This window comes from Triplophysa rosa, linkage group LG19 (genome assembly GCF_024868665.1).
Source record: "Triplophysa rosa linkage group LG19, Trosa_1v2, whole genome shotgun sequence".
Taxonomy (NCBI): Eukaryota; Metazoa; Chordata; class Actinopteri; order Cypriniformes; family Nemacheilidae; genus Triplophysa; species Triplophysa rosa.
In genome coordinates this window covers 21,157,194-21,172,741 of record NC_079908.1, presented here as the reverse complement: position 1 = coordinate 21,172,741, position 15,548 = coordinate 21,157,194, and the positions used below count along the sequence as shown (strand labels likewise).

The 15,548-nt window shown below is 39.0% G+C and overlaps 1 protein-coding gene across 2 annotated transcripts in view; it reads right to left on the bottom strand.

Moving 5' to 3' along the window:
• Window positions 1–10,585: 10,585 nt before the first annotated feature.
• The window catches only part of onecut2 (one cut homeobox 2), a 14,113-nt gene continuing 9,150 nt past the window's right edge, over window positions 10,586–15,548 (bottom strand). Inside the window, exon 2 of one of the 2 annotated variants that reach the window (XM_057360324.1) lies at window positions 10,586–10,907. In XM_057360324.1, coding sequence (XP_057216307.1) covers window positions 10,624–10,907 — 284 coding nt within the window. In that variant the 3' untranslated portion in view covers window positions 10,586–10,623. The remainder of the gene's footprint in view (window positions 10,908–15,548) is intronic. The other variant, XM_057360325.1, reaches the window with a different exon arrangement.

The following is a 15,548-nucleotide window of genomic DNA, read 5'->3' as shown; positions in this document are numbered from 1 at the left end:
CTTTCGTAGATGGCATTGATAATGGAAGAACTGGAGTGAATAAACCATCGACTATGATTCCATGTTCAACCAACTCATTTGCTTTTTCAACAGTTTTTAAAAAAATAACCGTGGCGTTGTTCATTCTAGCAGCAGATAAAATACACTCATGGCCCACGACTTCCCCCATGGCCAAACAGCAATCCTCCACGCTCACCGCGGACGCCACTTTCACCGCATGACGCCGCGTGAGGGAGCTTAAGGCCCGCAAGCCCGGGGCCGTCATGCTTCCCTAAAACCCGTCAGCACGCGGCCCGAAAAATCACACACGCACACAAAAACGAAAAGAAAAGAACCCAATCAGATTAGAAATCCAAAAGGGAAAAACAAAACAAAAAATATATATAGGAAAAACCGTTTATGAAAACCCACAAACAGGCGCTCTGCTCCGCACACTCGCTCCCAGCATGCACTCAGAGAGAGAGAGAGAGAGAGAGAGAGAGAGAGAGAGAGAGAGAGAGTGAGTGTGTGTCAGGATAGGGGGAGGGTGCAGAAAAGAGAAATGAAGGAGTGAGTGATTTTGTTGGTGGAGAGACTGATCAGGTGAGGGATTGGAATGGACAGATCTGCTGAAGGACCGAGAGAGAGAGAAAGGGGTGGATGGAGAAATCAGATTTGGTTTTGGGTCTTCTGTGAATATCTGGAGAATACATCAGTCGATATGTTTAGCTCTGATGTTTGGGCAAAATCTTTCTTTAAATGATCATTAAACTGGTACGACACCTGTTTTCTAGAAAGACCCTGTTCATGGTTTTCCTATGAAATACAGCTGCAGACGAGATCAGTCACACAATGTCATCCGTGACAGTTAAACACATTTTTACTTTCAACTTCTCATTATTGTAATGCTAAAAAAAGACAAAGATAAAGAATTTCACGTATTATTTGACGATACGATCAGAACACCGTGTGAATAAAAAGACGGAAATTCAATTTAGAAACTGAAATTTAAAGCTGTTAAATGTATTATTAATTTGATTAAATACCTCCCGGGATCAGATTTGTGTTATACAGTAATGCCAATTGGTGACACTTAAATATTTTAAAAGTCAAAGGACTATCTTCTTTTCTCTTTTGATTTGGGATGACAATCACCTGAAGGTTTCTTTGTGAGATGTACCTTCAGGTCAAATAGGTTTTTTTAATATCATTTACATTGAGTCATTTAGCAGACGCTTTTATCCAACGTGACTTACAGATGAGGGAAACAATGGAAGCAATTGGAACAACATAAGGACAATAAAAGAGAACTGGTCTCATATAGCCACCACAGTATACAGAGCGAAGTTAGTTTTTTGAAAGAGTAGAAAACTCAACTCAACTCAACTTTATTTATATAGCGCTTTTACAATTTTCATTGTTACAAAGCAGCTGCACATGAGACATATTGACTACAAGCAAAACAATCAAAGTTGTACCTGCAAAAACAAGAAAAGGTTGAAAACACAGAAGACAGACACACCCACACACAAAACACTCCACACACACAACACGCACCAACACACACAGACACAGAGACACACACACACACGGATGTGCACGCACACACACACAACACACACACACGTACGTACACAGACAAGTACGCACACACACACACGCTCAGTGAGAGCACACATTTAGGATAAAGGAGAGAGAAGCACAGGTCAAATATAACAGATAATAAATTCCTATATGCAATATTAATTAAGTAAAACTTTAAGATTCTAAAGCAGCCCCCCCGGTCAGGCAGATAGTGCAAAAACAGTATGCAAACGGTGGCGAGGAACCCAAAACTCTAATCGAGAAAAAAAACCTCAGGAGAACCCAGGCCCAACCAGGGGATTCCAGTTCCCCTCTGGCAAAAGCTGCTGCCTCTGCACAAGCTCCAGAGAACTTGCACAACAAGGCTGAATAAAATAAATAAACTTACTAATAAAATAAATTATAGTTTAAGATTATCATTAATAATCTAATAGCATTTGAAGTTTTGTGGTGTAGACATGTCAAGAGACCGCGTCCTTCTTTATCCAGCTCTATCATCTCAGCTCTTGTCGGGTCGCCGCTTCCCATTCTCCGCTCTACCATCAGGTCAGGCCATGAACTGCATCCTGCTCGCTGTGGTAACCTTGGAACAATGAGACAAGACTGGCTGAGAGTAGAGTACTGTTCTGTACTCTTTGATGCAACAAGTACATCAGTTGTGTTTTTGGAAAAGAGATGAAGTCAGAACGGATCGGTCAGGTGCTGACGGAAGAGATGTGTTTTCAGCTGAATGCTGGTGTTTTGTTTATTGTGCTTCAGTGTTTAGTCAATAGACGCGTCACACGGACTACAGATTCTAGTTTTACACTGAAATGAAAACATGAGAAACTACTGCATCATCTGAACTCTTGACACTCGGACGAAGAGAAAAAAAAACATTGAAATGCTTTCAACTGAGGCTGCCTCAACATTTTAACATCAGATTTGCAGCACAGTTGTTGATGTGTTTATTGTGTCATGATGTTTGATTGACAGGTGTCTGTGAATGATAAATGTGAAGTTCAACACTGAATACAGACGTTAATGAAATTAACTGTAATTGCTGTACATATCTAAACTGACCAGAGATGTGCATCTGTGTTTAGTCAAAATAAACTGATTTGTTTGAACTTGAACCCAGTTGTCCTGTATTTAGGCCAAAAGTGATGTTTATTTAATTGTTAAAAATATGGACACACGGTTTTGAATGGCTTGTGACTCGTAGAAATCGTTGTTGTGTACGTGTGGTGTTGTTTGGAGGGATTTGTGGGGCACATGTGCCCTTTTCCACTTCTGTTTTAAACATGACGTCTGCAGTTACCCCATCAACATTTGCTTTGATTGGCATCTGCCTCTCGACCGCATGTGAGTCACATCTTATCTGTCGCCCTCATCCTTCACATGAGGAATGAAAAGCCAAATGTCGCCTGATAAACAGGACCATGAACGTCTGTTACCCCGGCAACTGCGAAAGAAACCAGAATAAAGCCACTTGCCAGCATGTGTGCAATGTTTTTCCCAGAAAAACTAGTTGTAAACAAAACTTGTGTACTTAAAGTTGACTACTGTTACACTAAAAAATACACTTTTATGAACTAATACCTTCTACTTGAAAAATATGCTTGATCTTCGCAGTTAAATTTACTGTAATAAAACGAACTTGTATAGACGGTTTCCAAGTGACGACATAATCGAACGTTACTGCGCATGCGCGGGTTCGTGGACAGTCATTAGAGGGAACTCCGCCCAAAAATGAAAACGTTGCCATTAATTACACACCCTCAAGTAGTTTAACATCCCTAGGACATCCGTTTCCCCCCAGAACGCAATTAAGGTCGTTTAGGAAGCTTTCTGACCAAATTTCAAAGCGCTGAAAGTGCGTAAAGACATCGTAAAATAGTCCACGCGACTCCGGTGGTTCAGTATTAATTAATATAATGCGACGAGGATACTTTTTGTGCGCAAACAAACAAAACTAACGATTAAGGAAACTTCCTGATTTGAGTGTTAGTTTCCAGCGCGCGTTCCCGAGAGCCACGCGACAGTGCATCCGGTGTCAGCATCGCTCAACGTGTGATTGGTTGCGTTGCAATCTATGGAGGAGTCAGAAAGCTTCCAAAACGACCTTAATTTGCGTTCTGGGGAAAAACGGATATAGGGATGTTAAACTTGAGGGTGAGTAACTAATGGCAGAATTTTCATTTTTGGGCGGAGTTCCCCTTAAACTTCTGGTACACATTCACAAACAATGGAGTGCCTGTAGATTATTTCTGATAACAATCAAAATAAACCGAGAAGAACGTTACTTTGCTGAACTTGTCTCTTCAATATATAGACTGCGATACCAAGCTCACCCGCTAGATGTCAATGTCCCCTACGGGTTCTTTAAATACGACCGAACTACAGAACCCATTCAACAATTTGTTTATTTAATAAAATGATCATACAACAAAATTCAACAAATCGTCTGTTTAATAAAATTGTTATACAATAAAACAATAATATAAATTAATATTAACATAAATAAAATAAAATATAGTTATAGTTATATTATTAGACACTAGCCGGAAGTGAACTGTGGGTCGAGCGCGAGCGTCCGATGAAAAGATCTATATTTATTTTTTTGTAAATATATTTCTAGAAAGAGAACTCATGGATGTAAATGAAGACAAACAGCAGGTTTTGTCTTGGATCAAGGTGATTTATTGAAGAGCATGAGAGCACAGCTGCACTACCATCAGATGATAGTGAAGAAAAACACAAGAGCGAACAAACTCAGAAAAAAACACATGACACAGAAACACTAATGTCACGATCCAGTGTACCGCCGTAAAAACTCACGTACAAACACACAAACAGAATGAGCTGAGATGTTCGATTGCTCAGGACAGCGACAACTTTCAACATTCAAAAATAAATTTTAATAATGAAACATTCAACAATGTGGTTGAATTAAAATGGTCTCCGTTTTTTCATTGATGTTTTTTATTCAAACAGATTTTAATATTGCACAGATGAGAGGCTGAAATAATCCCACTTGACTGTAAGAAGGTTTATACACTGACATGATGGATGAAATTATGGTGTGAATTTGTTTCTGGTTTCATCTGTGAGATTTTTACTTGAAATCGAAAACATTCCAAATGAAATGATATACAGCATTGCAGCTTTTTTTGTAATATTAGGCTTCAAGTTTAAAGTTGTACACGATAATGAGTTCAAATGTATAATCTGGTATTTGACCTTCTGTCAGTAAAATATCTTCTTTCATTTGGAACGTGTCAAATCAAATGCTATAAACTTTGAAACCCATGTGTCTTCACACTCCTATTTGTGTTGATGTTCATTAGATTCAAGCAAATTTGAACACACATTCATTCAAATATTGTCCTACAGATACATATAAACTACAGCGGACATGTGAACTGGACAGTAAATACATTCTTTGGTTGAATCTTTGGAAAATTTCACCTTGGTGATACTTTAGATGTATCGTAGCTTGGATTTTAACACTGAAAGTTGTTTCCTTTCCTCAAAAATAAAACAAAGTAAAGCATACAGTTACATCACAGGACAGATTTTATTGTTGCGATTCATGAAAGCAAAAAGTTCAAGAATAAAATCACATGTTCTCTTTATTTACGGTCAAACATGTTGTGGAAGAACATGAATGTTTGTTCGATTATGAATGCACAACTAAAATTTTGATTCCAACATCAATAATCCTTTTAAACACGAATATGATTCAACAAATCAACAATTGAACAAAATGTCAATGAAAATGAAATTAAAACGATGCATTTCGTAAAAAAATAGATGTTTGGAATACAATCTATAACTTGTCACTGGGTCAAAACTTTACATCCACTTCTTTGGAAAGACCTCAGTTGGTTGACTTCATTTAAAATCACACGACTCCAGACGTCTTTCATTAAGAACCTTAATGTTTTGGATCCTGATGTTCCATAATACGTTTGTATAATCTATGCGGTTAGTTGTCAAATAAAGGTTGTTTAGATTGTCTGTTAGATTTCATCCTGTGGCAGGACTGTAAATGAAAACTAGAAACCACCAAGATTGTTTTGTGTTACCCCATTTACATGACCAGTCCAAATTAGGTGCGAATTTTGAATCCAGTGTCCAAACAAATCAGGAAAAAGGTACATTTGTATAGAATCATATCAGTTTGATTCAGTTTTACTTGGGTTGATTTCATTCACTTCCACTAATTTATACAGTACACAACAAAAAAACTGCATAAACCCATTTGATCGGCGTTTCTGTACACATCTGAGCAGGAATGACATCAGGCCAACATGCAAAAATGAGATGATCCTGAACTGAAAGCTATTGAAAGACAATGCATTACACCACGAGCAAGAAAAGTTGCAGACGCTCATGCACAAATCAAAATGGCGGATGCTGGAATTCTGCATTTCCACGCACGTGACGAGAAAGAAAGACAAACAGATGGTGTAAATGAAATCGATGTGAACTGTACAACAGACGTGATGCTTATTTCTTTGGAAGTATGAACATTGTAAACCTCAGGCTCATTCAAACAACCAATCTAACAATAACAGCCGCGTGAAGAACATGAGCCGTCCATCATTAAAAAAAAGAGAAAAGAACGAATCAGCATTTCATGAACAAAAAATCTTGCACCACAAACAAGTGTGAAAGTTGTCACACGAAGAGAGAAAAAGACTAGCATTGTGTTTTTGGTAAGCGAACCTCAGCTATTACAAAAATCACAACTTAACATGTATAAAGCTTTTTTTTCTTGGTTTAAGTCACAGTTACTAAAAATAAGAGTACGTGAATAATTTAATACATACGCTATAATATCAATACCCTAACACTATATTCTATGAGGTATATCCGAGAAAAAATTTGGTAAGAAAAGCGCGGTCTGCGCGTCGACATGCCTCAGGCGTTTTATTTAAAGCTTTGCGACCATTCGAGAGAGAGAGAGAGACAGAAGTGTAAGAAAGCCTTTGGTATATTTCGTATGTGTTCTTTGCACGATTGCAGTGCAAAGCACCATAACGTCCTGTCGCTGAGGTAAAAACACAAGATTCAGAGGTCAAAACTTCGCTTTGGTTAAAGCAAGGCACTCATCCAACAATATCTCATACTTTGCAACAAAAGCGTTCTCTGGAAGAAAGAAATATTACTCGCGACAGAAACGCATTAAAATACTGACCTAATCGATCACGTGACATTTCATAAAACATTCAGATCACATAAGATGTGTGATCTGCATCAGTTTGGATTCATCTGCCGTGTTTTTCTTCAAGTCTGGTCCGGTGTCAAACTTTGTTCTTTGGTTTTATAGTCTGTCGTGCACAGAAACATCAACACAGGTTTTATTTACTTTATTACACGGCTCGTTGGAACGCTTGATTCTGATTGGCCAGTCGTGACATTTGCAGGTCCGTTATTCCCAGATAACAACCTCTCAAAACTAATAACACACGCTAACCTGGAATGCAGCAAATCATTTTGACAGGTTTTTTTGACAAATTAAATCTCAATATGTCTTTTAATAATATATATGACATTATATTTATAAATGTTTAAACCATATTGCCTGTTCGTGACATTTGAACGTCATTTCTTACCTTAAAACCGAAAGTAAACGGCTTTTCCTCGCGGAAGGTCTGCATTCGGTAAAAATGTCAAATTCACATTTCATGTCCAGTTGTTTTCTCATGTGGCGTGTAATAATCTGGATAATGTACAAGCAGCTGGCTGTTATGGCGAAATAATCCCCTTCAGTGAGACACAAGACCCTCCGCTTCACGTCCTGATCACACTGTCGGGGATTATTTCTGCCATAACAACCGGCTGCCTGGACATTAGCCCTCACATAAAGGAGGTTTATATGAGAAGAGTAAAAACAGTACGGGCGATGCTTTAAGAATCGAGATGGCGGCTTTGCTGGTGTCTGATCATCAGTAAAGTTTCTCTGAAACTAAACCGCGGACGATAAACATCTTGGAAAATACTGTAGTTTACTTTAGTGTTTACTGTGGTTAATATAACGCTTGTGTAATTGTAGTATTTGATTACAGTGAATTGATCAATTGTAGTAAATACTGTAGTGTACTTTAATATTTACTATGGTACGGTTCAAAACACTTTTACTACAATATACTGTAATACTATACTGTAAGTATTTTTTGTATACAATGCTAGCATTTGTTCCGCAGGTGTTTGATGAGGAACTGTTTAACATTAACTCGCACACCTCATCTTCATGAACACTGCGTTTTTGTGTGGTAACCGTTCAACTTTGACCAGAACAAACACGAGAAGCATTCAGGTTATTTGCATCCATTCCAGTGTCCTTTTGGACCGGGTTGGGGGCGATGTTAATGTTTCTGTGCCAGACGAGACGGATGTTTGTTTGTGGGTGTTTTTGCATCTGGGTCTTTTACATTCTGACCAGCGAGAGGTGATGGGAACTATACGCAACACTACATGTGAAGGGACAGAGAGAAAGAGGGAAAACAGTGGAATATCAAAATATCTAAAGCATGGCGTCCGGCGCAGACCGCACTCTAGAAAAAGAAATCTTTGGTATCTTTGGTTTCATCAACACGATTAAAATTACAAATGGAAAATTCAGTGAGGTAGCCTCTGTGGTTCTCACTATAGAGATAGAAAGACTTTTTTTACACACACACAAGTCAGTCTTGGAAGCAGCTTCTTCTAGTTTTTTAAGGGATTTCTCTACGTCCTTCTACGAGTGAAGCAAAGAGAAGAGACACCCTCGGCGGGTTTGATCTTTGGTGCGTTCTGCGTTGATCTCTGTTAACGTGTGGCCTCGTACCATCTGCCATCATATCGTAAAGCCCTGATGCAGTCGTATCAAACAACAGATCGTTATCATTCGACAAACAAAACAAATCAACAAAACGACAAACGATTTCTTAATTCAAACTAAAACCTGACAGCTAGCACACAGAATGATTCTTTCTAAGAAAAATTAAACACCCCATTTGTGTCGCTTTTTAAAGTAAAGCTAACTAATAAATTAACCTCTTGCATCTTTGATGCGCTAATAGTCATAAATAGTCATTGCAAACAATTACATCTAATTAAATAACATTAAATAACAATTACGCTGGAAAGAAAACAACTCGGCATCCGGTCGCAAATAAATAAGTCCGACGACGATGCAAAGACAAATAAAACGTAAACTTTGGCAAGCTATTCAAGGGATTCTGGGAATGTTTTGGCAATTTAAATGAGGCAGAATTATAACAAATATAAATTACATAAATAAAATCACATATTGCGAAACCTGGGAAAGACAAAACGTAAGTACTAAGACAAGCGAAGAGAAGAGAAGCTCATTGGCCCGTGTTTCTTAAGACCTGACTCTGTATCAGTAAGCAGACGAAAGCTCCAGAACGACCTCGAGCGCTGGAGAATCTTTGGACTAGAAGCTCTAAAGAGAGCGAGAGAGAGAACGAAGGATAAAGCTATTGGACCTACAGTCTGCAGTTGACGTTTGGCAGATTATTGGCTTTTCAGGTGGAATACGGTGAGGCGTGGTGCCTTCCAAGCCCGCGGCATCTCTCAAACATGGGAGGTCCAGAAACAGAGGTTTATCGTGAGATGACGGTGAGATTGCATGTGCTCTAAGGTGTTTATCTTTGGTCTGCCCGTCAGGCGGAGTTACACCTTAAGTTTGATAGCAGTGACGTGATGGAGAACCGAGGTATAGTCAAAGAGCTGAACCCTTGACGTCCCATGTTTGGAGAGAGCCGACCCCCCCACCACATCACATCACTGGACCTGTTAGAGGACAGGCGGGAGGAACATTCTGAATCTTTGGTTTTGTAGCTGACGAGGTTAAGTTTAGTCCGTTTCGCTTGACAAAAAAAAAACTGCATAGGCACACATTAAAGACAATCTTCAGCTTTGTTCGAGAGACGCATCGATTCCGCCGCCCGTTGCCGTTTTCAAACCCTTTCCATCCCCTTCTGCTTCCGCTGTCCCACCCGTGCGGATGCAACAAAGACGTTTGTCGTTTTGTCGTCTTTGTTTGTTCGTTGTTCAGTTTTTTTTTTTGGTTGTTCCTTTGTTGTCCTTTGAACATGTGTTGTTTGCAGAACAGTAGGTGCAGAAAAAGTTTCTTTGGTGTCGATTTGTCAATAAATAGAAAAAGTCTTTAGTGTCCGTTTCGAGTGATCCGAAAAGCCTTTGGCCCTCATGTGGACTCGGCGAGAGAGAAGTGCTTACTGGCTTTGGTTGAATAACAAATGAAATATGGGTGCGAAAGTGGAAAATGGATGCTCTGACTAAACACCGTCTTTCCTGACTTCCCATGAGTCTTTGCAGAGTAAGGATGGCAGGCATTGATGTTGAGATTGTACTCTTGTAAAGGCCCTGATAAGCAATGCCTGCGTTTGGTTTATTAGCGGAACACAGATGTGTGTGTGTGTGAGATGAATGTTCTTCAGTTCAGTATCGTACAAATATCATCCTGAGTTATTTTGTGAAGACTGAAGAACATCAGTGTGGTCCAGCCGCTGTTCTATTGCGAATTGAATGTGCTTCAGGATTGTGCTCACAAACCTGGCCGCTCCGTACATTTATTGAAGTGTGAGATTACCGTCTTTTGTGCTTTTGCTGTTTTTACTAGCGTACAGAGATAAAAGCGCACCGGCGACGCAGTGCTGACTTAACCCTTCACATGCTTTCCTGAAGTTTCTAATTTAACTTGAAGCTTTGAGCGGTTTCTCAACACACAGTTTGAACGATGAAGTGTGGGTGAAATGTAAACCGTGCCAAACCCTTGCGGTATTCACTTCGCTTCGGAACGGAAACGTCTTTGAGTGATTTAGATGCAAACAGTCATTTTGGATCATTTTTGGTTTGAGTAACAAATCATTTTTGCGTAAAGAAGAGAACGTGAGGTACCTCAGGGTTATCGGGCAGGCAGTGTTTTTTGGATTAACGTTCTTGGGTCAACATCAGCCAGTAAGCAGTTTCTCTCTCTCTCCCCAGAGCGGCGGACCCCCCCGCGCTCCGCCTCCCTCCCTCCCTCCCCCCGTCCCCCCCGGATCACGCTTTGGTACAAGTGCTGGAGGTGGACGTGTTCCCTGGACATCCCTCATCCAGCCATTTGTCTAGGCTGCGTCTGCGGGCGTTCATGAAGAAGTTGCTAACAGTGCTGTGTTCAAGGCCCAGCTGCTGCGAGATGGTCAGTTGCATTTCTTTGGACGGACGTTTGTTTTCTTTAAAGATGGCCAGAAGTGTTCTCCGCTGCAGGTCGGTGAAGACCAGCCGCGATTTCTTTGGTGTATTGCTTCTGTCTTTGCTGGGATCCTGCTCCTTTCGTTTGCACGCTTCAGAGGTTCCGTTTGTTAGAAAGGAAACACAAACAGAGAAATCACGTTATTGTCACACATCGACACGTGTTTTTTATTTAGAGCTACCTACAAATGAGTCAAAATCTTTTATCACCAGAGATCTCAACACATGGTCATCTGGTGATTATCATATTTATATGATATTATGCCAAATATGCATAGTAGTATTAAATTCAGAATAGCATAATATGTTCTTTGTACTTTTGATAGATGCTGCATATACTAGGGCTGTGCAATATTAAAGAAAAATGCGATAAGCGATAGCATGCTAAATAATGCGATATTCAATACGATATTTCTTTTTCTAAAATCAATTTCAATTGTTTTAAAATATATTGAAAAACATCATACAGCCAATAGGGCTGCACGATATTAAAGAAAAATGTCATATACAATAATTGGCTAAATAATGCGATGTGCGATAGAATAATGGTTCAAGTTTGTAAAATATATATTTAAAAACTGAAAATTATATAACCAACATACAGTACATATTTGACATTATTTCTGATTATTGATCATCTTCCACACATCTGCAACAACCTAAAACTTCGCAAGATGTAAACAATGGTCCAGAAGCACTTCTGCTTTCAGTTTTATTCATTTATTTAAATCTCACATATACAGTATATAAACTAAGATATTCGTTTAACATTTGATTCGGTTAAAAATGGTTCAACCATTGTGAGTGTTAAAAACTGAAAAAGGAAGTTCTCATTGACCAGCATTGGATAAGCGTTGTTTACGCCATCCAAAGTGGTCTATACGTAACTTATTTAATTTTTTAAATAATCCAGTTATTGCAAAATATTGCGATATGCACGTTTGCAATATATCGATATATTGCGCGGCCCTAATATATATCGTTGACAGTTTGCAAATCTGTGCTATAAACTCCTTTAGAAATGCATGTAATCAATAACTAATTAAATGTTTTTCAATCAATTTATACTTTGTATCTATATATGAATGTATAACTATAGAGACTGTCAGACACACAGATGTGCAGAATGCCTTTAATGCCAACCTAAAACATCTTAAAAGAAATGTTAATGTTATAATAGTTATTACATTTGATTTTGACACCATGAAAATCATGAATGCCTGAAGAGGTCGCAAACATTCATTGCGGGGAAAATGCCATTCATAAGACACAAATCTACACAAAAGATTTACATGCAATGCTAATTTTATCTTGAACACTGACAGATTTTTTTCCTAGCAGTGTGTGTGTGTTTATGTCAGGATTTGATTGGGACCCATTAGGATGGTGAAGGTCTGATCCACCTACCAGTGGGACCAACCACTTGATTATAAATCAATGTATAAATGATATGTATTTAAAAGATGTAAACATGCAGAAGGTTTGTGTGATGATTTGGTTTATGGGACATACAGTAATATACAGTATGAACAGTATAAATACCATTATGTCTATGCAAAGTCCCCAAACACAGTGTGCTGTGTTCACACCCTGATAATGAGTCTTACTTTCTCTTTCTCTTACTTTCCACACGCACGCACGCACGCAGCGCAGACCCATTTGTCATAAAATTAAGAGGGCAGCATGCCAAGTGTACAAGAAAACGCAAGTCTAGCACTCGGCTCAGAAGAAGTTGCTGAGCGTTGCATCTAGACGTCCTGCGTGTAAAAACGATAACACCCCCATCACAGTGCGCTTCAGCTAAATATTTCATAAAGACAAATGCACAGCAATATTTCTACACTTTGCATGTATAATTCATACAGTAACACACAGCCACTGGAAAAAGAGGAGGGTGTTTATGAAACACGCACACACACACACACACACACACACACACACACACACACACACACACACACACACACACACACACACACACACACACACGATCGACACACGGATGCAGAGGTTTAAATAAATAGGTTTTGATGATGAAGTTTACAGGTGCATTTCTATTAAAAATCACCGATGTCAACAGTAGATGGCGCTGTTCCTCCATCATTTACCAGAGTAACCTGAGCAGTACACTCCATTCTACTCCAACCCTCCATTACTGACACTTCTCACAATATTTACTGTTTAATGAACAAAAAACACGCTGAAATCTGTGTAGTTCACCAAAATGAACACGTTATGATTATTAAATGTCGTTGTTGTGTATAATGGGAAATACTGATTAAATATTGAGACCGCAAGATTTACCCAAATCTGATCATCATGATGATATTTTGAATCTAGAGATTCCTGCGAATGGATTTTAATGTTACATTTAGACTATTTTATATAAAGTGACTTACAAAGGTGGAAAACGCTTTTTTTTCGTAATAAGAAATCTGCCAACTGGGTAAATTTACCTTAAAATATATACTGTATATATATTTTGCTGTATTCCTTCAGGATTTACTGATTCATTTTTCAGTTCTGCTTTTCAAAAAAACCGGTGTTTGCAATCTCTCATGTGATTAAACCTGTACGTGAGTCTTTCTTCGGTGGAACACAAAAGAAGATATTTTGAGAAATGTCTCAGTTGTTTTGTGTTCCTACAACGGAAGTCAAAGGAGTTCTTGTGTTGTTTGGTTATCAACATACTTCAAAGTATCTTCTTTTGTGTTCTGACGAAGAAAGAAACTCATACAGGTTGGACATGACGTGAGGATGAATAAACGATGAAAGAATTCTCGTTTTTTGCTGACCTACAGTACACAGATGACATGAAGCAGCTGTGCTTGTTCTTTTGCCGTTTCTAATAAAATAACAGAATCAATGTTTACTTCCTCACTCAAACCCTTTTTACGAGCCCCTGATGGAGTTCAGCGGTGTTCTGGACAAAAGCTCCAGACTTTCCCCGTCAAACACACACACACACACACACACTCACAATGAGACTCAATCTGGTGCGTCAATGAACGGCATGCTACAGCGACTCCATCACGAGCAGCTCTCATGGCGCTTTACAGTGCGATCAAAAAAGCAATTATATTATTCAAAGGGCTTTACCATTTCCACAGTGAGATGGGGAGGGGGTCAACTTTGGGCTTTTCTAAAAGCGGTCGAGTGAAATCAATGTGATCAATACGTCAGGTTTCCCTGGCTTTCATCAGACGGGTTAGAGTCGCTCTTACGCACAACTGCTTTTTCTTCCTGACTGACAAACGTAAATCAATGTGTGTGTAAGACAGCATCCAGCAGGCCGACCCAAACCGCACCGCCGTCGGCCTGCTCATATCTGAACATGACGTATGACATCGATCAGATTCAGCCTGTATTGAGTATCAGATCCTGCGTGTCTCATCACATCACTTCTGTTGGAATTTTATTTGTGTAAATCACCCAACCAAAAATAAAATCACATCACTTTTGTTTCTTAGATGTAGTAACTGAGCTCACATCATCAGAAATGTTTAGTATGTGAGCCATGAATTTATCAAAACAAACAATCAATAAAACAGTACAACCACAGAAATGATTCAATCACAAAAAACAACATAAATAAAACAAGGAGCGATTAATTAATTAATCCAATTAATTAATCTGCTTGAGATTTCCTTTCTGACATTTCTGACAATAAATAAACTTACTGCAAAATATATAAGATGTACACTTTTAAAAATGTTAAAGGTTCTGCACAATGCAATAGAAGAAACATATTTTCTCTATTTTCCATAAGGGGCCTTTCTGTTCAAATGGTTCTTTATAGTGGAATATTTTTTTTGTCTTTCTCTAAAAGGTTCTGCGGAGAACCACAACTGGTTCCTCTTTGACGATGCTGCGAAGCATCCTTTATTTTTTGTGTAACTGTGACTTTAACATTTTTCTTCTTCTCACGGCTGTACAGAAGTCATCAGATGAATATGAGAAAAGGTGAGAGATTCTGAGGAACAGTAGGCGGGCGAGGGGGAGGTCGACATCAGATCAATATTTCACCGCAAAACACGATCAGTAACGCTGTTTTCACTTGTTCTGTGAAACCCTCGTAACAGATGAGACGGAATCACTCTTTTTTTAATTTGAGATGTGTTTTCTACTGTCACGCCTCACGCCAGCGCTCACTCTTAACACACGGCACTGAAAAGCTTCTAGCCAACCATTGACTGCTATCTCATCACAATATCAACCATTTTCTAAGCACCCGCTCTTAGTGTGTGTGTGTGTGTGTGTGTGTGTGTGTGTGTGTGTGTGTGATGGTGTGTACTGGTTTAGCTATATTTGTGAGGGCCAAATGTCCTCAGTACCACAGTGAAATACGTGTGAACCCACTTGTGAGGACATTTTACTGGTACTCGCTCAAATAGTGTTTTTCTTTAAATGTAATAGTGCACATCTTTGTGTGATTATTAGGTTAAGGGTCAGGGTTAGGGATAGGGGATAGAATATATCATAAGCCTGATATAAAATCAATGGAAGTCTATGTAATGTCCTCACTAGTATACTCAAACAAACCTGCGTGTGTGTGCGTGTTAAAGTGAAAAGATGTGCTAAATGCATTATGCTATAGTCTTACACTTAGCTGTGTCATTCTGTGCATGTGCAGATATTCTTAATGTGGAGGTACACATGGTGGAGAAAGAGAGAGAGAGAGAGAGAGAGAGAGAGAGAGAGAGAGAGAGAGAGAGAGAGAGAGAGAGAGAGAG